This window comes from Gossypium hirsutum, chromosome D11 (assembly GCF_007990345.1).
Source record: "Gossypium hirsutum isolate 1008001.06 chromosome D11, Gossypium_hirsutum_v2.1, whole genome shotgun sequence".
NCBI lineage: Eukaryota > Viridiplantae > Streptophyta > Magnoliopsida > Malvales > Malvaceae > Gossypium > Gossypium hirsutum.
The window spans coordinates 23,305,205-23,330,285 of record NC_053447.1 but is presented as its reverse complement, the minus strand read 5'-3'; the positions used below and the strand labels follow the sequence as shown (position 1 = coordinate 23,330,285).

General features: G+C 33.4%; 1 protein-coding gene across 2 annotated transcripts; it reads right to left on the bottom strand.

Annotated features, from left to right (window-relative positions):
- Nucleotides 1-904: 904 nt before the first annotated feature.
- LOC107913110 (BEL1-like homeodomain protein 4) lies at nucleotides 905-6,917 on the bottom strand. 2 transcript variants are annotated; one of them, XM_016841570.2, is made up of 5 exons: nucleotides 6,412-6,878; nucleotides 4,644-6,102; nucleotides 3,333-3,718; nucleotides 2,604-2,664; nucleotides 905-1,710 (listed from the first exon to the last, which is right to left on the bottom strand). In XM_016841570.2, exons 2-5 carry the CDS (start codon nucleotides 6,021-6,023, stop codon nucleotides 1,132-1,134), a joined length of 2,406 nt encoding a protein of 801 aa, XP_016697059.1. In that variant the 5' UTR covers nucleotides 6,024-6,102; nucleotides 6,412-6,878; the 3' UTR covers nucleotides 905-1,131. The 2 variants fall into 2 exon arrangements, with proteins under 2 accessions (XP_016697059.1, XP_016697058.1); XM_016841569.2 differs by having other exon boundaries at nucleotides 4,644-6,917.
- Between the last annotated feature and the right edge of the window lie 18,164 nt (nucleotides 6,918-25,081).

Here is a 25,081-nt window from a genome sequence, read left to right as displayed (position 1 = left end):
AAATTTAGTAATCCAACAATTTATATGCTACAACAAGTTGGTATGTTTGGACTAATTTTATAGTTTTCGTGAAATATGAGGACTAAAGTCCAAAAAATTAAATTTGAGAACGAAATTTATGTTAAAAAAAATTACTTAGACGTCATATCCATAAGCAATTAATGGCAGCCCTGCAAAAAAGTTTTTATTAAAGATGTAGAATGCATGAAAGAATTTGTTTACTTGTAATTTTGTCGTGTTTTTCCATTCAAAGCTAAAACCCCTTCATCAACATATATCAGCCATTTATAGAAAAAACTTGTTTAAATATCAAATCGTCAATAAACCCAATGTTGATACCTAATTAAGGTTTCACTGTCTGCACTCTTCTAATTAATACAAAAATAATTTAAAATATTAGAAATACCATACTCTTTTAATTCCCTCAGATAGAGGAACATATAAGGTTAATTCTTTTTCCTCATAAATTTAATTTTTATCTCGATTATATCTTTTTTTTTTTGTTAATTTGGTACTTATATATTTTAGAGTTAAATTTGACATAAACTTTTAAAAAATAGTTGAATTTGATCATTAACTTCTTAAAAGTGTCTAATTATTATTATTTTAACAAAAATACTAACTATAATATTTAAATTTTTAAACATGAGGTGATATTTAAAATATATAGTACAATGCTAACATGAATTATAGGTGAACTGTCACATCAAAATCATTATAAAATTTAATATTTTAATTAATATTTTCGTTTAAATAAAACTATTCGACTTTTGAAAGATTAACTATCAAAATTAAAATAATAACATCTAAAACTTCCTTCTTCTTTTTTCTCCTCTCAAAAGAAGTGACTATTTCATGTTATTCTAGAAAATATAAAGGTACAAGGACCTTAAGTACATGATGATAGAGAGGTAAAACCAATCTACTATACAATTATAGTAATAAAGCCAAATACAACTAGCGAACTTAATGCTAAGGTTTTGATCATTGTGCAACACTTTCTTTTTTCTTAATAGAATTGAAGAAAATAGGGTGAAAAAAAAAGAAGAAAACAAAACAAAAAATCAAAATGGGATTATTGTTTTCTATTTTAAGAGGATACTATGAAATGTATGTTTGGAATTGAATTAATTAACAGCCCCCGAAGTCTCTAACTGAGAAAGAAGAGGTATTCTCAGGCATGTTTCCAGCATGGCGTAGCCCTAGAGTGAGTGAGACATCACCCGCCGTGGTGGTCCCCAACCTTATGAGACTCGAGCCAATGTCCGTGTTACCACCGGCTGTGGTCCCGTAATCCGCTGCTGCAACGGTGGTGCCAGCTATCCTTTGGTGGTGGATATCCGAGTCATGGGGGATGGAGGTGGTGAAAGGCTGGGAAATGGGTGGTGCCACCTCAGTGGCGTTGGGGTTTGCTTGGTTTTCCGAGAAGCATTGGGGAGTATTGATTGCAATGAGTGAAGGGTCGTTTTCAGTGGCATTGATTTGGGATCCTTTGCCTACTGAGGTGGTTGTTGTTGTAGTTGGCGCTGCTGTTGTCGAAGGCGTCGATGTTTGTGCATTGTTGTTGTTGTTTGGGTTCCTTTCTCTCTCTGTATGATTATTGTTGTTATTATTATTATGGTCTCCCTCTTCTTTTGTTTCTTGTTGGTACATCTCTTCCACCATGGGTTTCCACAACCGAACCCTCGCATTTATGAACCAATTTGAAACCTGCAAATACAAATATCATTACACCACATCAAAAGATCTAATCAGTTCATTAATTTCCCTTAAATTCTTACATTAAGGCCTTACTATTCTAGTTTACGGTCCGTGAGATTAGGATAACACATGTGGGGGAAGCTGCATTTAAGAGTTCTGAGTCACTGTCTTTTTTCTTACTCAGTTATAAATTATGAAAGACATAGTACTAGAATTAGGTGTTTGTCTTTTCTTATCTAGCATACTTTGCAGCCACACGTTTACCCATTTTGGCTTTCATGCATGCAAATTAAGAAAGAAATACAAAGCAACCTAATTAATTAACCCATTAATTAAACTTAAACAACACTCTTAACAGATACCAAAAAGCGACTACTAATGGTGGAGTAAAAAAAATGTTTACTACTGTTACTTTGAAGTAGAGAAAATGTTTATCGTGTGTTTGGAGGCTGAAGGATGTCATCCTGAGTGTATTTGATATGAGAGAGAGAGAAAAGGTAAGAAAGAGAGAGAGAGAGAGAGAGAGAGAGAGAGAGAGAGAATTAAAGCTGCAAACTTTGATGTCTCATTTCTTGGTGTACTTTGTCCCTGCCCTTGAATATAATCTGCTAAGTTTCAGTATTTGTGTCTTTTATTCAGAAATCAGAATCTATGTCCCGGGCTAAAGAATCTTAAAATAAAGAGAAATTATCTCTCTCAAAATAGTGATTGAAAATATAATCCAAATCCATGCAAGTTCTTCTGAGCTTACTGATGGTTCTTTCCTAAGGGGTTTGCTTTCCATCTTCATCTTATCGGTCCCAACAATCATATGAAAGCTGTAAATATCTACGATATATACATATAACTTGAACTGAATTCAGTATTTTTCTTTTAGAGTGAAAGAAAGGACTAAGACATACCTGATTTCTCGATAAACCAGTCTGTCGAGCCAACAGATGCTTATCTGCATCGCTTGGGTACCTGAGATAGAGACCAGAAAATGACATCAGAGTCATTGCCCAAAACCGTGTAAAGAGCCTCCCATGTTTATCTACCCCCTAACCTAGGGTGGTATTGAGCCTTTCTTTATGTCCCTGCACGGGCGTGAGAATCTAAAGAAGAAATATCATATCATCAGCAGCAGCAGCTGCAGCAGTTTTGCAGAAGTAACGAAGGGGACAACTTGTTTCAACTCTCTCACCATTTTCGTGCATATCACTATTTCATTTTTAGCCAAAAACAAAAGAAAAAGAATATCTTTTGTTTGTTTGGGTTTATGCCCATGAGAGAGAGAGAGAGAGAGAGAGAGAGAGAGGGTGTCTTTCGTTAAATTATGATGCTTTATTAAAAGTTGTTTTTTAGCAACTAATTTATGGGTCTGGGTCTGTGATTGACAAAATTAAAGTAGAGAGGGAAATAAAGGTCTTTTAACATCTTTTTGGCTGACAAGACAACATCTAAGGACACTGCATTGCTCTTTTTTCCACGCACTAATCAGAAAGCATGACAATGGGTAAAGAAGAGTTGGATTTTGTGTGAGCTAATAATAAAGTGCCATTATGTCATATACTTAATTATGAAGAAGAAGAAGAAGATTCTACTAGTGTTAGAGTAGGGTTAGATTAAGAGGTAAAGGCAAGGCAACGTACGGATGGAGAAAATGTTCGAAAAGCCAGGCTCTCAAAATGTTGACTGAACGTTCAGGCAGGCCCCTTTGGGGTCTCCAAGCTTCCTGTTCCATCATACCCATTTGGTTGAACGCTCTTTGCTGTCTTAAGCTTTGCTCTAACATCCTCAGCCTCGGCGTCTCTCCTTTCGTTATGCCTGAGCTCCCTGCTCCATCTTTCTCCCCCAGCATCTCACAGCTGTGTTTCAGTTGTGCTGATATCGCGTCTTTCAAACACCTGAAATGCCTTGACATCGCCTTCTGAGCAAGGGCGGTATATGGCACTGCTGCCCCAAACCCCATCACCAGATCGAATGAGTTCACTACCATTTGCATTTGTTCACAGTAATGGTTGTATCTCCTCTCCACCTGCCAAAACCATAAATTACACCATATGTTCAGTGTCGTTGTTAGTCATTGTTTACGATAAAAACATTAAAAGTAGATCATCTGATTTTATTGACACAACCATGTTATATAATAATAGTAAAAATAATAAAGCATTTGACAAGACTTATTTGCTGTTAAGGAAACCCCCCCTCCCGCCCCAAATAATAAATGCCTTAATCAAAGCTTGGTACAGTTAAATAATTTTAATGGCAAGTGAGAACTGGGAACTAAGATATCCTTTTGTGTGTGTTTTTTCCCTTCTTTTCCTATACTCAATTGACTGGCCGGTGAGCGCAAACAAGAACAAATAGGCGAAAGAGCAATATAAGGGGGAAAAAATTACAGTATGGAAAAAGAGTGGAAAATGAAAGCACAACGCCTTTCCCAGAGTCAACCAGGTTATTATATATATATATGGCTTTCCCTGAAATATTGCTATGATGGGTATGGATCTCTCGGGTAGCAGTGGCTTCAATGATTTTGATACGTAATATGGTGGGCTAATGGTCACCTTCCAAATCAGAAGGGACGTCGCTTCACGATTGAGTGCATACCCTTAATAGTAATCTCTCATGTCTTCCACCAAACCAGGTTGAGTACTTAAACACACCCACCAATCCAATAAAAAAAAAGACAAAGTGAAAAGGATAATCAAACTCTACCAACTAGATCCTGTAGAACCCTATTGCACCAGCCGGCTTTGCTCTATCTGGGGTTTTTTTTTGTTTAAAATATTCTTATTCGTTACTGTGCTGTGGTACTGATGTTTGATTTGAAAATTAATGGAGGTATTCAAATAAATGATCGGCAGACAATTAAAAAAAAAGATTGGGTCTTAGTCACTTGAAGAAGAGAGTGGAACTATGAAAGAGAAAATAGGGGAATAGAGAAAGAGATTACATGCCTCATCAAGCATGGATAACAGTTTGACCTTCCTTCTTTGGTGTTCAATTCTATCAGCTGCTGATAAAGGAGGGAGATCCTTTGTTGATGAAGAAGAACCACCACCACCTGCACCGCCGCTACTACCAGGATCAGAACTAGGGTTTGTGTTGTTTCTACCGAACTTGTTCTTCTTGAACTGGCCTCTTCCAACACTGCAGAATTCTTCCAACAATTCTTGAGCTGCTTTAACGTACTTTGAATTTCTTAATACATTGACCATTCCTAATGAGGATCCGAACCCAACATGATGAACCTGTTGGTTTTGTCCCACTCCGCCTTGCAGATGCATTGTCTGATGATGATGACTACCCAAATTCCTGTACTGATGAAACTGAGCAGCGGAACCCCCTCCTTGATTATAGTACAGTAAACCCCCGTCTCCCATCCCTAATTCTTCAGCTTTAGCAGCCTCCAAGTGTTGCAAAGAAGATGATAAAGATAGTGAAAGACCTTGGCCTTCCACAACACTTCCAATTTCATTTAGGCTGCTGAGTTGGGAATCAGTGTTGTTGCCTCCTTCATGAGCACTACCAGGAACCCAAGTAAATTGAGGTGGAGATAGAACAGTACTTGTGCCGAAACCCCCTCCAGGACCTGATACGTTAAACCCTTGAAGAGAAGTAGATGGATTTGGAAGCAACATGTGAAGAGTATTAGAAGAAGTTGCTGGAGGAGGTGGAGGAGGAGATGGTGATCGTTGCTGCGGATTCATCAAGAAAAGATGCATGGCAGCTGCTGAGTCGGCATTAATGCTTGGTAGCTGCTGCTGCTGCTGAGCTAAACTGTCACGGGTAATGTGACTCTTCGATTCACCTAACTGTCCCAAACCCCCAACAGCACCTTGCCTGTTGCTATACCACTCGTTGGTATTACCTGGGGCTGGCCGGTGTGCTCGATAATTCGGCTGTACATGCTGGTCTAGTAACTCGGTCGAGGCAGTGGCGGCGGCAGCGGCAGCAGCCGCACCCGAAGGGAAATTGAACATTTCGGATAACATACCTGCGGTTTCATAAACAGGAAGAGAAGTTGATTCTTCCTCTTCTATCCCTACTAATGGTGGAGGTGGCGGCTCAAAGCCTTGAACTCTTAGTTTATCTCTCCGGATCTGCTGTTCTAAGTGCTGTTGCTGCTGCTGTTGGTGTTCTTGGTGGCTTACGGCTGATCTCTCGAACCCATTCGAGAAGCTGAAGATGCCAGCTGCTTGATGGTAATCTTGGGACATAGAATTAGTAGAATTGTTGCTCTTGTGTTGAATTGGGATTTGATGGTGAATTTTTTTGGAGGGTTGAGATTCTTGAGAAAGAATTGATGCGACGAGTGGTGGCGTTGCTATTCCCATATCAGCATCGTCTTCTTCATCATCAGATCCTTTTTCTTTATTTACCTCTCTCCGTCTATCAAATTCCTTCACCTTCTTGCTGTTTCAATTATGAATCGGTAACCCACATAGAGAAACAAATAACACCCATCACAAAAAAAAAAAATCTCTCTCATCAAACAAAAAGGAAAAAAGAAAAAGGAAAGATAGGAACAGAAAGGAACAGAAAGGATCAAATTCTCTCAGTTAAGTGAAGGAAAAAAAGAAAAAGAAATGGTGTAAGGGATGAAACAAGTCTATGTTGATTATGTTTTGGATGTTGTTGTAACCCTTTTGATCATTTTCAGCTATATATGAGAGAGAGAGAGAGAGAGAGAGAGAGAGAGTGTGTGTGTATATATAGGCAGACCTTGTTAGAGTTGCAGCAACATATGAAAGGATATAAAGCTCTTATAGCTAGACATATCCCTTCTGTGTGTTATTATTGAAAGCTTCTTCAATTCCCTCCCTCCTTTCTTTTCATTTCCTTTCATTTCCTTTCTCACTGTGTATGTGTGCAGTCCTCCGTCTGTCGTCTCTTTCTTTCTCTTTCTCTCCTTTTCCTTCCTTGCAGTAGTGACTATATATTATTTTTCACCCCTTGAATATTCCCATGGTGAAACTATATGAATATAAGGGGAGAAAAGAAAAGAAGTGAGAAAGGAATGAAAATGGAGGGTGATCTGAGAAAAACAGATAATTCACTTTCACAACAAAACATATAGAGATAACCTTAGCCTCCCCAAAGACAGAGAGGTGAGAGAAAATAAGAAACAAAAAAGTGGTCGCTATTCTTTTCTCCTTCACCACTTTTCACGCTGCCAATATTTTTTATACTAATTATTATTTTTATTTCCTATTCTATTTTTCTTTAAATTCATAATCAAGACTTGAGTTTTAATTTGTTAGATATATTTTCAATTTACAAAAATAACCTTAACTACAAAATTTAGATTGCGGAGAAAAATAAAATGAAAAAACCCGAATAATTTGGGTAGAAAGTCGGCTATTACTGTAATTTTAATAGACACGCAAGTTACGGAATAAAATAAAGATAAGGTCAGTACAAAGTCATCTCAATCATCCAAACTACCACCATCATTGCATATGTTTAAATGACTAAACTGCCCCAGTTGCTTGTTTTATATTCATCAACAGCAATAGTTGGTAAGGGTAAAAATATCATTTCGGGACTTTTTTATTTTGCATTTAATAACAGAAATAAAGCCATATTTTTTTTATTATGAAAAATTTTAATATCATCAAAGATGTTTAATAAAAAATAAGATAGAGGGGCACGTGCCAAAGGCTGGGGATGAAGACAAGTTAGGTTTTATATAGGGGGTTGTAAGGTCTGAAAAGCACACTTAACTGCTTTCTGGTTTGGCAATGTCAAGATGGACATGTTTCATTAATCTTTTTCTTATGTCTTTTATCTTTCAACTTATGTTTCCCCTTTTCTTTAAAAAATCATCAGCTCCATTAAATTTGTAATATGCCTTCACTTTCCTTTTTCTCGTATCTAACATATCCGTTAATACAAAAACCAAACCTCTATATTTGTAATCAAATATCTGTTTGGGATAGAGATTAATTAATATTATTGATTACTTACCAAATTCACTTTTGTTTTCATATTTCATCTCAAAACTATATATTATAACACTTACATTATATATAACAGGGACAAAACACTGAATGGTACCTTAATTTAATGTACCATGTTCCCTCAAACTTTGTCTACATATATAATTACCAAGAGATTTTCCATCATCTGAAAATGCTATTTAACTAATAATAGTTGTATTTCTAAACAAAGCTTATATTAGTGTTTTAGCTAAGATTTGACAATATACTTAATTTATTAGTTTTCTTGGTCTACACGTGCGGGCAATGATTACCCAAAGAGTGAAAATAAGAGAAACGGGAGCTGGAGACAATAATTGTTTAACAATAATTAACTTTTTATCTTCACCTCCTAGGTTTAATTTACATTACTTTCTAAAAATGTATACCTTTATTTTTAATTATTGTTATTTATCAATGATAATCATAAATTTTAATTCATATAAGAAAATATAATGTTAACTTTAAAAAAATAAAATATTCTGCATCAATTTTAATAATAGTTCATGATAAATAAGAAATAAATTTAAACTAAATCAATAAAAATATTTAATAAAAGTAATTGAAAATAATTGATTACATTTGATTTTCTTTTCAAAGAAAACTCACAAAATATTTTTTACTTATACCAAACAAATAACAAAAAAGATAAAAAAAAGGTTTTAGGAGCGCTTGTTTCACACTCTATAAACTTATAGAAAATTTAAAAAAAAATTAATTTGATACCATTATTATTCGAATATGATTTGATATCACCTCTTCAAATAACCATGACTTTAATTCTACATTTTTTTATATAATTCTAACACATTAATGCTAAAAATATTCATTTTTTAGCAATACTTTTTCTTAGATGTTACTTGATTGAATATGCCTAATTACTGAATGTTATTTTAATATTAAAAATATTTATTATTTTAATAAATTATTTAATATTTCAATTTTATTTTAATAATAAATTTTAAAAATAATAATTTTCAATAATATTCTTCACACATTATTGAAAATATTCAATATTAATATTTTAATAATAAATATTTATTATAATTATAAATATATTAATAATAAATATTTTTTAGTATAAATTTTAAAATATGTCATAAGTCTATGTACTCTTCACAAATTTGTAATTTAGTGTCTGTATTATTATTTCAAGAATTTAGTCCCTCCACTTTTCAATTTGAAAATCAAGTTTAATTGTTGATATTGTTATTTTTTTTATCAATTTTGTTGATGTCACATTGTTTAATAAAAAAAAAACTTACTTGATAGTCATGTAACTAAAAAATGACATTATAATGAACCTGAATTTAACAAAATATTTTTAATATATGCAAAGTCAATGTAAAATATAAATTTATACATATAAGATAAATTGAATTAAACAATAAAAAGATAAGAAAATCTCAAATGTATATTTATTTCATTGAAAATAGCTTTTATGAAATATTTTTAAGAAACCTGTCAAACAATAGAAAATATTTTACATAGATTTACCCAGACACCAAAAAATATTAACTATTCCAAGAAAGTAAGTCATTTTTCAGAAGTCATTTTTATTGAAACAAATAGACCCTAATAAGAAGGAAATATTTTGGTTGAATAACGGTGTTAGAATTGTGTGACCCAAATTCTAAGAGATTGCTTGCAAGTCAAGTTAAACAAAAATATATTTTCTTTCTAGAAGATTTAGTATTTATTAGTATAATATATTTAGCATTTATTAGTATAGTTTATTTGACTTACTAATTTAGCCTATAAATAGGCTCCTTTACAATCTTAGAATTAAGAGACACCCATTAGATTAGAACTCATAACACATTCAGAGAATTTTGTGTTTACGTTTGAGGGTTCTTTGTTTTCGGGTTTTCGGGGTTTAGTTTTTATCTCCATCTTTTGTACTCTTCATTCTTTTGCCATTATAGTAAATTTATCTTTGCCCGTGATTTTTTATCCTCTTTTGAGGGGTTTTTCCACGTTAAATTTGTGTGTTCATCTTCTCAATTTCTTCTACTATTTTTACTTGTTCGTTGCTTAATCGGGACGATCCTAACAAGTGGTATCAGAGCTAGTTTAACTTTCATAGATCAGCCCGGTCAGAGATGGCAGCAACAAGGTTTGAAATTGAGAAGTTCGATGGTGAGACAAATTTCAATCTGTGGCAAGTTCGGATGATGGCAATTCTAGTTCAAAATGGCTTGAAAAAGGTTGTTACAGGGAAAAAGCCTGAGAATCTAAATCAAACAGAATGGGAAGAGCTTGATGAAAAGGCCTTGTCTGCAATCCATGTGCCTCGCGAATACAGTATTGTAGGAGGTATTGATGGAGAAGACCTCATTCGCCTTGTGGAAAAGGTTAAAAACTCTTTATGCGACTAAGTCTCTAGCTAACCGTTTAGTGTTGAAACAACGTCTATTTACGTTTCGCATGAACGAAGGTGAGCTTCTTAAAGATCACATCAGTCAATTCATTACTCTTTTAAATGATTTAAAGAACGTTGAGGTTCATATTGACGACGAAGATCAAGCTATGCTATTATTGTGCTCTTTACCCTCTTCATACAAGTCTTTCAGGGAGACCCTGATTTATGGCAGAGACAAACTCTCGTTCAAAGATGTGAAGGGTCATTTGTTGAGTAGAGACAAACTCGACAATGAGTTTGATTTGAATAGCAAAGCAGATAGACAAGCTTCCGTTTTGGTAGCATCAAAGAAACGAGACAAAAGGTGTCACTATTGCAAAAAGTTAGGTCACGTCAAAGCAGATTGTTATAAACTGCGAAATAAAAGAGCTGCTGAGAGTAACGAGAAAGATGTAGCTGGTGCTAATTTGGTCGATGAAGGCGGTGATGATTTCTTGTTAGTGTCAACAAGCGATAACTCCAAGCTTACGTCTGAGTGGATCCTAGATTCAGGATGTTCTTTCCACATGTGTCCCAATAGAGAATGGTTCTCCACATACAGTTCAGTTGAAGGTGGAGTTGTGCACATGGGAAACGATTCATCTAGTAAAATAATCGGTATTGGTACTGTTAAAATTAGGATACACGATGGGACGATTAGGACACTCTCAAATGTCAGGTATGTACCTGATTTACGAAAGAATCTCATCTCCTTGAGTATTTTAGACTTGAAAGGATGCAGAATCAACATCGAGTCGAGCAACATTAAAGTATCTCGTGGAGCTCTCGTTTTGTTAAAAGGTAAAAGAACCGACAGTCTTTATATTCTGGAAGGTTCTACAGTGACCGGTGAAATCGGACGTCCCTCGTCCATTACAGAGTCAAAGTCAACTCATTTGAAGCGGAGGCAACTTGGTCATAGGAGGGAAAAAGGTATGACCGTTTCGTTGAAGAGAGGTTCTCTTTTGGATGCAGGTTTTGAAAAGTTAGGGCACTGTATTCATGAAAATCAGACCCGGGTTAGTTTTGATTTGGCAGTGCACAAGTCGAAGGCTAGAAGTCTTCCAGCTTCTAAGCATAGATTCGACTCAGTTAATTCCCTGCATAGTTCAAGATAGGCCCGTGGCGGGTTTTGGCAAAGATGGCATTGAAAGAATTCGTGTCAAGGTGGAGATTGTTAGAATTGTGTGACCCAAATTCTAAGAGATTGCTTGCAAGTCAAGTTAAACAAAAATATATTTTCTTTCTAGAAGATTTAGTATTTATTAGTATAATATATTTAGCATTTATTAGTATAGTTTATTTGACTTACTAATTTAGCCTATAAATAGGCTCCTTTACAATCTTAGAATTAAGAGACACCCATTAGATTAGAACTCATAACACATTCAGAGAATTTTGTGTTTACGTTTGAGGGTTCTTTGTTTTCGGGTTTTCGGGGTTTAGTTTTTATCTCCATCTTTTGTACTCTTCATTCTTTTGCCATTATAGTAAATTTATCTTTGCCCGTGATTTTTTATCCTCTTTTGAGGGGTTTTTCCACGTTAAATTTGTGTGTTCATCTTCTCAATTTTTTCTACTATTTTTACTTGTTCGTTGCTTAATCGGAACGATCCTAACAAACGGTATATATATAAGTACAAGAAGTAGTGTTAATTTAAATGGATTAATAATTGAAGCTTTTGTCGTAAACTTATTTGATACGAGTATGATCGTGTTACTCTCATCCTTATCTTTAATATTGTGTAAAAGAAAATAAATGATATAGAGGTCACTTTCATGTAACAATAAATGCAATGCTCCCAAAGTTCTGAACCCCAGCTGGGGATGTCTTCCTTTTTGTTCTTTAATCAATAATTCACCCCAAGGTTTTGGCATGTATATAAATATATATATATATAGTTTCTTGAACTTCAAAAGTGTGTTAATATGATCTCAGACAGCATTAATATTATTTTGATGGCATCCTTTTTCTCTAATATTTTAATGTATAGATAGATTTTGATGCACAATTTGCCACTAGAAAGGATGCATTTCCTGTTTCTTGTTGACAGATTCGCAGCACCGTGTTGTACACTCATGACTAATCTATATTAGTAGTAAATGAAATAATATTGGATTAGCGCCAGTAAATAACCTGCGAACAAACATAAATTAAATAAAAAGAAAATATTTAATATGTAGATTTTATAAGTAAAATATAATAAAATATTTTTTTTAAAAAAGAACATACCAATTTTTTAAAATTATTTGTAGAATAAAAAAAATTCACTATCAATATATCCTTAAATAAATACTTAAAAACCTTTTTTATATGTAAAAATTCTGAAGAATAAAATTAATTTAATATTATACTATTATAAGTAGATCATGGTTTGAGTAAATATCCTACCTAAAATGAAAGCTTTTGGTGGTTGTTTCTGGACGAGACAAGAGATTATAGCCAAGGGAACTAGAAATTTTGAAGCATATTTATTCCATAATTATTAGAGTAATAAAAATTGATGCCTCGAAATTCCCTTTCCTGAAATCTTACTTATTTCATAACTCAGAGAGAAAAAAACAATGAATGATTACTTTCTTAGTTGTTTCATAGACAGGAGTCAAATTCCAATTTATACCCAAAATTAACGTCTCAAAAATTATGTATGTCAGCTTGATTGTGAAAGATTAAGATCTTAACCCCTAAAATTGCAAGTTGACAATTTTTTTTCATAATTGATTTGAGAAGAAGGAAGAATCATAAGTAAGGAGATTTGAAAATTTTATCATGTTATATTTTTTAAATAATTACATGAATTATAAGAATAAAATAATTCCAATTTTAAAGTAAATTATTTTAAGCCATAAATTTTATCAAATAAAAAGTCAACAATAATTTTTTTTACATTAAGAAAGGATAAAAATATATTTGAATTTATTTTCTAAATTTTCTTCTTCTTTTTTTTTTTACTTAAAACAAATCATATGTATATATATACACTATAGAAGTATGAGGTTAACAAAAAAAAAACAAAACAAAAAACAAAAAACCTACGTGGTCATCTTATGCACTAATATAATGACAACCATAAAAAGCTATTTTAACATATAAAATGTAAAAAAAAAGCAATAAAAAATATAATAAGTTACCATAAAGATATATTTACATTATATGTTTAATAAAAAGATATGTTGCAATTAATAAAGAAAGTAAGTCTGCTATCTGTAGCACGGCTATAGTCTGCTCTCTGTAGCACGTTGTTGTGATTTTGTCCTTTGTTGTTCTATTCTATTGTTTTCAATTGAAGAGTGTTCTATTAGGGTTGTCAAAATTGAAAAAGAACTAGCAAATCTCAATATATAGGATGGTGAAGAAGAAGTTTTTATTTTGCCTACTAATGGGATCTCATGAAAATTGATCTATGATTGTTGTTTGGTTGGATGTTTTTTAACGGCCGGTGTGGTGCACTTTCCGGCAATAAAGAACACAATGACAAATCTTTTGCATCTATTGGGAGGAGTTCAAATCTCAAATGTGGGTGGGAAGCGGTATTTATTCAAATTTTTCCATGAGTTGGATATCGATCGTGTGATTATGGGCACTCCTTGAATTTTCATTATCCATTTAGTGGTTTTTCACCGATTAAAGGAGGAAGAAGATCCAATGGAAGTTCCTCTTGTTTCTTCTGTGTTTTGGATCCAAGTTCATGATCTCCCTTCGTGATTTTTCTCAGAATCCATGGCAAAAATATTTGGTGATTTTATTGGAGAATTCATTGACTACGACGCGAAATAGTTGAATTGCGAAATGAAAAATTTTCTTTGTATCCTAGTGTAGATAAACATTCATAAATTGCTGAAACAAAAAAACAAATTATGATCTCTCAGTCAAATTTTACTTATGTGAATTTTCGATATGAAAGATTAACTCTTTTGTTTTCTATGTGGATGTCTAGGCCATGGTGATAATTTTTTCCCCAAAAGACTTAACTAGGGATTGAAGGAGATGTAAATTGGATGGGACTTAACGTTGAGGAGGAATACTAGAAGGGCATCAATGATGAACATCGTTTGGCTTCGTGAAGAAGATGATGCTAATTGGGGAAACAATGGTGGGGGCAAAATTCAAGGGATTTGATAAGAGGAGAATTATGAAAGACAATCAATCCCATTTTGGGATTTAATTTGGAAGGGTGCAAGATTCAAGCTAATAATGCTAATGCGAGTCCCTCTAATGAAATGGATCGTGCCAATATGGAAGATAGCCCAATAGAAAATGGTGATGGGAAGAAAAGGCCCAAGTTTGACAATTAGGACTTAGGCGTTTCTTTTTTTATCAATTTCGATAAGGCCCAATTCAGAGCGAATTAATACTTAAATTCAATAAAGATTGGCGGTTGCCAATAGGCTAGTTGACCAAGAGCAATGAAACTTTTAAGTTGGAATGTCCACGGGCTAGGGAATTCGCGAGCTATTAGAAGACTTCAACATATGTTGAAGAATTTTTGTCCCCAAAAAAGATGGAAGATCTTAAAAAGAAGATGGAGTATCTAAATAACCAGGAGAGAAATGGGGAAAATCTTGTGAATTTAATGGAGGCTAAGTTACATCTTAACATGGAGATCGAGAAAGAAAAAGTCTTTTAGGAGTAGAGAGCACGTGCGAATGGGTTAAAACATGGAGATAAGAATGCTGCATTCTTTCACAAATTTGCATCCCAGCAAAGAAGGATGAACAAAATTCACTGTTTGAACGATGAAAATGGAAAGGAAATTAGAGAAGTGGGAAAGATGAAAAAGATTGCTTGAGATTACTTGCAAGATTTATTTACCATAAATGGTGATGGAAATTTGAATAATATTTTGAGACGTGTAGGGAGATGTATCTTGGAAGATATGAACAGATTGTTGACTGAGGAATACAGGGAAGAGGAGTTGTATTTGGTGTTGAAAGGTATAGGCCCAACAAAGGCATCAGGATCAGATGGATATCCTACCTTATTTTTTAAAGATTTTGGTATACTTTGGGACGAGACATCAATGCTTACTACTTGGGGATCCTTAATTGAGGTATGCCGTTGGAACCTATTAATGTTACGAATATTACTTTGATTCTAAAGATATCTCACTCGACAAATTTGAGAAGTTTCCGTCTTATAAGCCTATGCATTGTTATGTATAAAATAATTTCTAAGGCTATTGAAAATAGATTTCAAAAAGTGTTAGATCTCTTTATTGATGAGGCGCAAAGTGCGTTTATTCCCTATTAGTTCCTAACTGACAATGTTTTACTTGCCAATGAGATTCTTCACACTTTTAAAAATAAGAGGATGGGTCATAAGGGTTATTTAGCTCTCAAGTTGGATATGAGTAAAACATATGACCATGTGGAATGGGATTTTTTGAGGAGCATAACGTTAAAGATGGGTTTTGATGCTAGATTGATTGATCTTATCATTCGGTATATTTCCACAACATCATACAAGATCATTATGAATGGTGAAGAATGAGAGGTTTTTTATCCTTCTAATGGGTTGCGCCAAAGGGACCATTTGGGTCCTTATCTTTTTCTATTTTACAGCAAAGGTTTGTCAGCTCTTATGAGATTAGCTCGGGAAGAAGGTCTATTAAAAGAGGCCAAAGTTTTCCATTGAAGTCCTTAAATTACACACATCATTTTTGCAAACGACTGTATTTTGTTTGGTGAGGCAAGTGTTAATGGGGCAAATATGCTTAAAAATATTCTGAAGGAGTATGAAAGATGCACAGGTTAATGTGTTAATTTTGAGAAGTCAACAACTCTCTATAGCTCAAATGTATGTGATCAAGAAAGGCAATTGGTGAAAAACATTTTGGGATTCTGGAATTCAACTAATTCTAAAAAATATTTGGGGCTTCCAAATATGGTGGGAAGGGTAAAACGAGGGGCTTTTCAAAATCTTAAAGATCACATTAAGTAAAAAATTGACAGTTGGGCTATAATATTTCTTTCGCATGGAGGGAAAGAAGTCTTTATAAAATCTGTTTTGTAATCAATTCTGACGTATTTTATGTCTTGTTTTCTTCTCCCAAAATCTCTTTGTGTGGGAATGGAAAACCTTATGGGGAAGTTTTGGAGGCAGAAAAGTCATGGAAAATATGGGTTACATTGGTGTGATTGGGAAACAATGTGCAAGTTAAAATAGAATGGAGGTCTCGACTTTCAAAGTTTAACCAAGTTCAATTTAGCATTATTTGCAAAGCAAGGGTAACGTTTAATTTTTTGTCCAAATTCCTTGTTAACAAGAACGTTAAAATCCAAATATTCCCTGTTAACATATTTCATTAATGCAGGTTTAGGTAATTTACGTTCCTATACGTGGCAAAGTGTGTGGGCTGCGAAAGGGCTTCTTCAAGTGGGACTATGTTGAAAAGTGGGTATAGGGACCTCTATTTCAATTTTGGATGATGTTTGGGTACTGGGAGTACATAACTACATAATTTAGGATGGGATTAGTAATCAAGATGTGTGACTATTTGAAGATTTGATAGAACCTACTACTAGAAGATGGAAAATTAACATTATCCTCAATACCTTTAGTGAAAGGGATGCTAAAAGGATTCTCAAAATTCCTTTGCCATGATGCCCAAGTGATGGTCACATAGCATAGAGAGATGAAGCGTCTGGAGAATATTCTCTTCATAGTGGTTACAAGCTCCTAATACAAGGCCTTACAAACCCTACTGCTAGACAGGAAGAAGATAAAGAAGGTAATCTTTACAAAAAATTGTGGCTATTAAATGTGCCACAAAAAATCAAGATTACAATGTGGCGTATAACTTGCAACTTTATTCCTACTTTCAACAACCTACATTACAAGATATTGATAAGCACGACATGTTGCCCTCGATGCAATGAAGAAACATAAACAGTCTTACATGAAATGTGCTACTGTAGATTTACAAAAGAGGTTTGGGAAAATTTGAGCTTCAAATAGCCCCAAAATTTGGAAAATACGAGCCATAGAGGCTGGATTGCCTACATTTTTTAACATTATTCATAAAGTCAATGTCGATTATTTGTGTGTGCTTTATGGGCAATTTAGATGAATAAAAATAAATAGGTGCATGAAAGTGGCAGTCAAGATGAGATATCTACTGTAAATTTTACCTGAGAAATGTGGAGCTATGAAACGGTGGAAAAGGCTGAGAAACGCATGTGTAAAAGTCAATTCTGATGCTGCTTATACGACAATGGAGAGAGTTCATATTCTGGTATTTTGCTAAGGGATTCAAGAGGAACGGTAATAGCTTCAAGAATTACCTTTCACGAGAATATTTTGTTGTCGTTTGTGGCTGAAGTAGTGGCTTGTGCTATGGCCTTGAAGATGTGCTTAGATAGGAATATCAAAAGTTTGGAAGTTGAAGGGGACTCTCTTATTATGATAAAAAAACAAGCAAAAATGAGATTGATAAATTTTTAATCTCGGCATATATTAAAGATGTGAAAACTTTGAGCAAGGAATTCCAATTTTGTACTTTCATGCATGTGCAGAGTTCAGCCAATGGAGTGGCACATCAGTTAGCGAATGAAGGGATTAAGCAGAAAACAAATATTTTCTTGATGAATGATGAGCCGGAGTTTGCAGAGGTGATGGTAGAAGTTGATCGTCGATGGATAGAGGCCCTGGATTGAAAAATCGTAGTTATAGATGAAAAGGGAAGTAGAGTTCTGATGATCTGTTTCGTGCTCGTTTAGGAAATAAAAGGTTTTCCCCCTGAAATTTGTTTCTCAAGATACATTTGGCTTTTAGAATTTTCTAGAATTCCTTATTTCTATACTTGTTGATGCAATCTAGAATATCGGGTTGGATTTAATTTTTGTTTATGATTATTGTTTTCAGAGTGTTTTACGCAGCCCAAGGGTTTTGTCTTAGGTATTGTTTTATTAATCTAATAGATATTTAAAAAAAAAAGAAGATATGTTGCAATTTAGAAGTAAAAATATTGAAACAAAAAGATTTCTTTAATTATTATTCCCTACTATTTAGGGATATAGTCAAAGAAGACACAAATTTCGATTAATAAAGTGTTCCTTGCAATTTTATTTTGCAATATCTACTTCTATTGTACATAAAAACATAACAAAGGCGATAAATGGTTAGTTATCTTATTTTTATGCTTATGATTAAGAATTTATCAATTTTTTCATGGAATTATCAGGGATGTGCCAGTGTTAAGTTCCATGGCATGTTTCGAGAGTATAATATGGAGTTCAAGCCTGATATTATGAGTTTGCTTGAAACAAGAGTTAGTGGTGTTAAAGTAGATGAAATCATTGCTAAATTGGGTTTCCAATATTCTCATTGGGTGGAAGCTAATGGTTTTTCTGAAGGTATTTGGATCAGTTGAAAAGAATTAGTTCAAGTGGAAGTGGTTTGTAACCATCCCCAATTTATTCTTATCTAGGTAATTGACATTTCATATGCCTTTCCAATTTATGTTGCTTTCGTTTATGGTAGTTAAATAGACATAAATGAAATAAACTTTGGGAAGGGTTAAAATTGGTTATCCTGTCTAGAGGAGCTCCCTGGCTTGCCATTTGTAACGCCCCTAACCCATATCCATCGCCAGAATAGGGTTATATGGCATTACCAGAGTTTACAAATTAATTTACAAACATTTCATTATTTCATCAAGCATTCATATTTATAACTAATCAAAATCAAAACATTAATGAGCTAACGTTGGCCAATTTAACTTATTCATGCCATTATAACCAGAATCAAATCATTCAAAATTACTGATAGAACCAATGGATAGTGTGATGTATCTCCGACAAACTTCCAATCCAATCAAGCTTCCGATAATCATTTCAATGCATCTAATAATTATACATATTACCAATAATAATTCAATTCCAATAATAAAATACATATTTATATAATATTCATCACCAAATAACATTCACTTTAATTAAAATTATACAAAATATAGTTCATACGAACTTACCAGGCTAAATTGCAGAAATACCAAAATTCAGGGACATTTTGGTAATTTTCTATTTTCCTCGAATTTCCAGCCAATCTTGATCTAAATTAATATTTCATTCAATTTATTAATTTAAATAATAAAAAAAATTCATTTCATGCAATTTGGTCACTTTTTGACATTTTTACAAATTTACCCTTAAAATTATACTTTTATTCAATTTAGTCCCTGAACCTAAAACATGCAAATTAGCAATTTTTAATGAAAACTCATGCTAGTTGAATAATCATATGTTTTCCTCCTCTTCCTCTCCCTTCCACATCCTTAAATGTATATAACATGCTTATATGTAACATTATCTATAATTTCATTATTTACTTATTTGTTCATTCAAAGCTGTCCACTTGAGTCATAGTCACAAAATTATTTATATCTTGAGCTATGTAACTCCAAATTGAGATCCTTTAATTTTATATGAAACTAGAATCACATATATTCTTACTATAAAATTTTTAGAATTTTTGGTTTAACCAACAAGTACAGTTTATTCTTTAAATTCATCCCTATTCTGCTGTCTGACAGTTTTGACCCTTCTTCACTAAAAATTAATTATCCCCTCGTATAGGATTCAGATAATGTTCCCATCTATTTATATTTAAAATAGACTCATTTAATATTTTAAACATATAAATTTAAGCCCCTAATCATTTTTATTCAATTTTTTTATGATTTTCCAAAGTCAGAAAAGGAGAACGTGAAATCATTCTAACCTTATCTCACAAAATTTATTATAACTCATGATTTACAATTTCAATTCTTACACCATTTCTTTTATGAGAAACTAGACTCAATAATATTTAATTCTATATTTTTTTCATCCTCTAATTCAATTTCTACGATTTATGGTGATTTTTCAAATTTAACCTACCTCTGCTGTCCAAAACTGTTTTAGTGCAAGAAGTTGATAATCAAATTTATAACACACTCCTTTCCTTTCTCTACAATATTTTCTATCAATTCCTCTTGTTTCCCTTCACTAACATATCAAGAACATAGAATCTTATATAATAAAACCCTACATTAACATCAATTTCATACTTTTTCAATAATATCAAACTCAAAAATATATTGAAATCTTGATGTTCTTACCTTGCTCTATTGATTTCAATCTTTAACTTGATTTTTTCTCTCATCCAGCCTCTATTGCTTGAATCTAACTTGATATTCTAGCTCCTCATGGTCTCCTTATCAATTTTCTCTCTTGGTGGCTATGGAAATATCTTTGATTTCTAAGTGAAAATGGTGAATTTCTAGTGAGAGGACCGAATTGTAAAGAAAAGAAAGTTTCTTTCTTTCTTTCTTTTCTCTTCATACATTGGAATGCATGGGAGAAGATGATGATTCTTAATCTTTTCTTCCATATATATATACTAAATAAAATAATAATAAAATGATAAAATATCATTTAAAAATCAAATTAAAATATTAATAAACTAATATTTATTTATTTATTTAATCTAAAATATCTCCAACATTATCATTATCTTCTAGATTTCTCTTTCTTCTAATTGACCATTTTGACCTTTAGATCTTTTAAAATTCTATCCTTGAGTCATCACTTAATTTGGTAAAATTATAATTTAGTCCCTCATAATTCTTCATCTATTCAATTTGGTCCCTATTCATCAATTTTCCTTAGTTTCTAGATTATTCCACCCTTAAAATATTTACACTATTGGTCCTTCAATTTTTTCATATTTGCACTTTAACCCCTCAAATTTTGAGTATTTACTCTTGGGTAACAAAACTTTTCTTACTTTTGTAATTTAATCCTTTCTTTAATTAATATATCATAATATACTTCCTAATGTTGTCATAACTCAAAATTCTAATTTTTGTCGCTTTATTTCTTTACTATATCAAAGATAATATCTTACTGTAAAAATTTTCGGAGTATTACATTTCTCTCCCCCTAAAAATAAATTTTGTCCTCGAAATTTCTTTGTTTTACTATGTCAAGAATACTTACTCTCTTACTGTAATAATTTTCGGGATCACATATCAATTTAGACTTTTTAAATAAATTGTGTGCTCAAACGCTAAAATTTTCGAACAAAATTTTCACAAAATCATTCCGTGAAATTGTAGACCATAAAAATAAAATTTTCCTTGTCGAATTTGTGCTCTCGAAACCACTGCTTCGACTAGACCCAAGAATCGGGCTGTTACACCATTAGAGACTTTAATGTTTTACTTTCTTCCAATGATTAAAAACTGGGTCAAATAAGTGGGAGAGCAAATCAAAGTTTAAGAACTACACCGTAAGACTGAACTGGATCATCTACGCCAATCCAGTGATGAAGCCTCCAGGACGTAATAAGAAGACACCACAATGAATTTATCTAAGGCATTGCCAGAATTAAAGTCTAACTTGGTCCGTCACGCCCAAGTGACCGTTAGTCTGATGGACTTAAGTCAAGTAGACTTCGATTTTCTAAAATATAATCTCTACCGGTTCATTGAATTTTAATATTTATAATCCCGATGGTAAAGAGTGGGAAGTATTTCTGTCAAAGTGGAAACATCTGGTTTCTTCAGACCTAACTCACTTGAAGTAGAGGATGTAGAAAACTTTGAAGAGTTTGTTGACTTAGAAAAAGCTCCAGAGGGTATAGAACAAACAAAACGAGTTTCTACCACAGAAGAGGTTCCTGTAAAACCAACAGTTCACAAAATTAGAATATCTTGGCTGTAGATTTCATTTTGCTATTCTCGAAAGAGTGTAATATCTTTCATACTTCTTAATGAATCAATCATTTATCTTTTTCTACTGTCGTACTTATTATTATTTTACAATAACAACTATCTTTTACATAAACATGATTTTTCACATACTTGAGTGACTAAGCCAGGTTCGATGTATTATGCATACATGGTGCCTTCCACATGAGCTGTCTAAGAATCAGGTGAACCGAGCTTTGATACCAATTTGTAACATACTAAACTCGATCCAATTAACTGGATCCAGATCTCGGGTGTTATCATACTAAAACAAACATAAATTTATGATTGATTATTACAACTCTAAATAATTTATAAATTCAAATGAATACATAAACATTAAAGATATATATACATATTAAGATAAGTATAGAAATTTAAGCACAAAAGTCATCACCTAATATCATAACTTATTACAATTATCCAAAATAAATACTCCTATGCAATACTATTTATCCTTAAATGTCACCAAGTGTGCTCTGTATGCATAATACAGATACTGTAACAGCCCGTTTTTTAGTTGTGTCAAAAATAATAGTTTCTGGACCACAATTTTGATGTGTCAGTCTGTAAATATTAATTTTTTAATATTTATGAGTTCCTTAGGGTCGTACTAAATTATGATTAAGAAATTTTAACGTTCAGTCAGTTAATTTAATGAGAAAGGAGTAAATCATAAAAGATACGAAAGTTAGTTTCTATTTGTTAAAGAAGTTAAATAGATAAAGAGTAATGAAGTGGTGGACCATTATAGTAAATAAACCATATTAGTTATAATGGGTGGTGTTGGTTTGGTTATTTTGAAATTCTTATTAACTTTAAAGGTTATTTTAGCAATTAAATTAATAAACTAAAATAGTCAAAAGATGAAAAATTATCATATTTTTTATGGTTTTCTTTCTTGGTCGAATGCCATTGTTGGGGAGAGCTTCAAGCTTTGCTTTGTGTTTGAGTCTTTGCATGTAAGTTAATTCTTACCCCTTTTTTTATGATTTTTATGTTTTTGTGGTCGTTGTATTGATATCTAGCTAGCTTAGGGACTAATTTCTGAAGTTTTAAAAGTTTAGAAAATTACCATTGATGTCTTTGATGTATTCTTAATGTTAGTTCTTGAGCATGAAGCTTGATGGTAATTATGATCTAGTTGGTAAAGTTATTTTTATCAATTTTCATGTTTAGTGATTAAATTGAAAATAAATTAAAATGGACATAGTTTTTCTTGATAAATTCAAAATTTTAAGGATGTTTTAGAATGGTTAAAAATTAGGTTCAATGGGTTTAAAGTTTACTTATGGGAAATAGGCTTGTTTTGGTATTAAGGACCAAATTGAAAAAAATGTAAATGTTTGAGGGAAAGTGTGTAAAATTTTAAATAAGAAGCTATATGTATAGAATTGAATGGTATATGAAATTGAGGTTAATAATTGAAATAAATTGTAGTATAGATAAAGAACAAGTTGATAACCAAGGAAAAAGGAAGGTTGCAGAATAGTCCCTAGACTTTTACCATTACTGCAGTTTAGCCCTGGTAAGTTTATTTGGTTTAGTTTAATTTATTTTGAAATGTAATTGAATGAGAATTTGGTTCTTGAAAGCTTAATTGAATGTTCGATATTAAATTAGAGTAAATTGAAGAAGTAAATTTTTGAAATGTTATTTAGCTATGATATCTCTTGAGCTAGATGAACATAGGATAGAATAGGATTGATATACCAATAGTTTATAATGTGCATGGTACGAGATTGTTGAGTGATGAGGAGATAATACCTGTTTTATGTTTATTCACAGAATATACTAAGGTTCAACATTTGTTGTGAAATATTGGGTTATACTACAGTGTTTTTGGCGTGTTACCGAGTGGCAAAAGTAAAGCCTTCGAGCTTGGCACTCAATGCCCAGGCATGTTTTCGAAAGGATTTTGGCCTATGGGCTAGGAACTTGGTGAGAAGGTGTGTTATCGATTGGATTAGATCATTTGAGCATTTGGCTTGTTTCGGGTGGATAGCTGTGTACTCATATCCGTATATCATTCATCGAGCAATATTTCCAGTGTTAAATGATTTTTTATTAAATTTTGGAGAGTTATTTATGAATTTTGTTATCATTTTGGCTTGATTTTGAATGGTCTCACATGGTTATATTTGAATGTAGATAAAACTGAGACTACAATGAGCACTCATGGAATGTGTGGTAGTGGTATTCGTGGGCACGGCGAGCGCCATAGGGGGAGTCGAGCTATTTCTTCTTCATCGGGCAGTATGCCAAATCTGGATATAGGCGAGACACCGGTTTCACTTGCTATTGAGATCGAGCCTCAAATTCGCTCTGCTGCGGACGACGCACTGCCCCAAGCAATATTGAGAGTTTTGGAGAGGGTCACTGTAGCCCATTCTGGATATAGGGGCCATGGGTCGGTAACTGAATGACTCCGATCCAATAGAGCTGAGCTATTTAGGGGCGTCACTGGAGTCTCCCCTACTGTGGCCCAATATTGGTTGAAGGCCACCGAGAGGATAATGAATGACATCGACTGCACTCCTGAGCAAAAATTGAAGGGTGCAGTTTTTTTGCCTCGCGATGAGGCATATTAGTGGTGGTTACCAGTTGAGAAGGGTACTCAACCAGATCGTCTAAATTGAGATTATTTCAAGACTTCCTTTCAGACGAAGTATATGGGCATGAGTTACGTAGATACTCGTAGGCATGAGTTCATAAATCTCACGCAAGGTGATAGGACTGTGGCCGTGTATGAGGCCAAATTTCTGAGACTGAGCTGCTTTTCTCGAGGTATGGTGGCATTTGAGTACGAGAAGTGTGTGCGCTTCAAGGATGGTTTGAGTGACAGTTTGAGGGTTCTGATAGCTTCGTAGAGGGAGCGAGAGTTTGCTGTTTTAGTAGAAATGACGAAGATCACCAAAAAGGTTAAGCTCGTAGAGCACCAGAATAGAGATCGAGAAAGAGGCAAGAATAAGAGGGATCCGGAGCCCTCTAGTTCTGCTTAGAGGCCTAAGAAACGGGTCAGACTTGATGGACCTTCTAGAGTGGGAGTTCCAGTTGCTCCTACTGAGGTTCAACCATGCAGTGATTGTGGTAGGCATCATCCGGGAAAGTGTTAGAGGAGATTAGGGGTTTGTCTGTAATGTGAGTTATTGGAGCATCGAATTAGAGAGTGTCCACATCATTCTGATTAGATGTAAGCTACGGGTTCGAGTTTTCGTCAGCTTTAGAAGGTAGTACAACATCCACCTAGGGGCTGTGGTCTAACTAGGGGTGGTAATGAT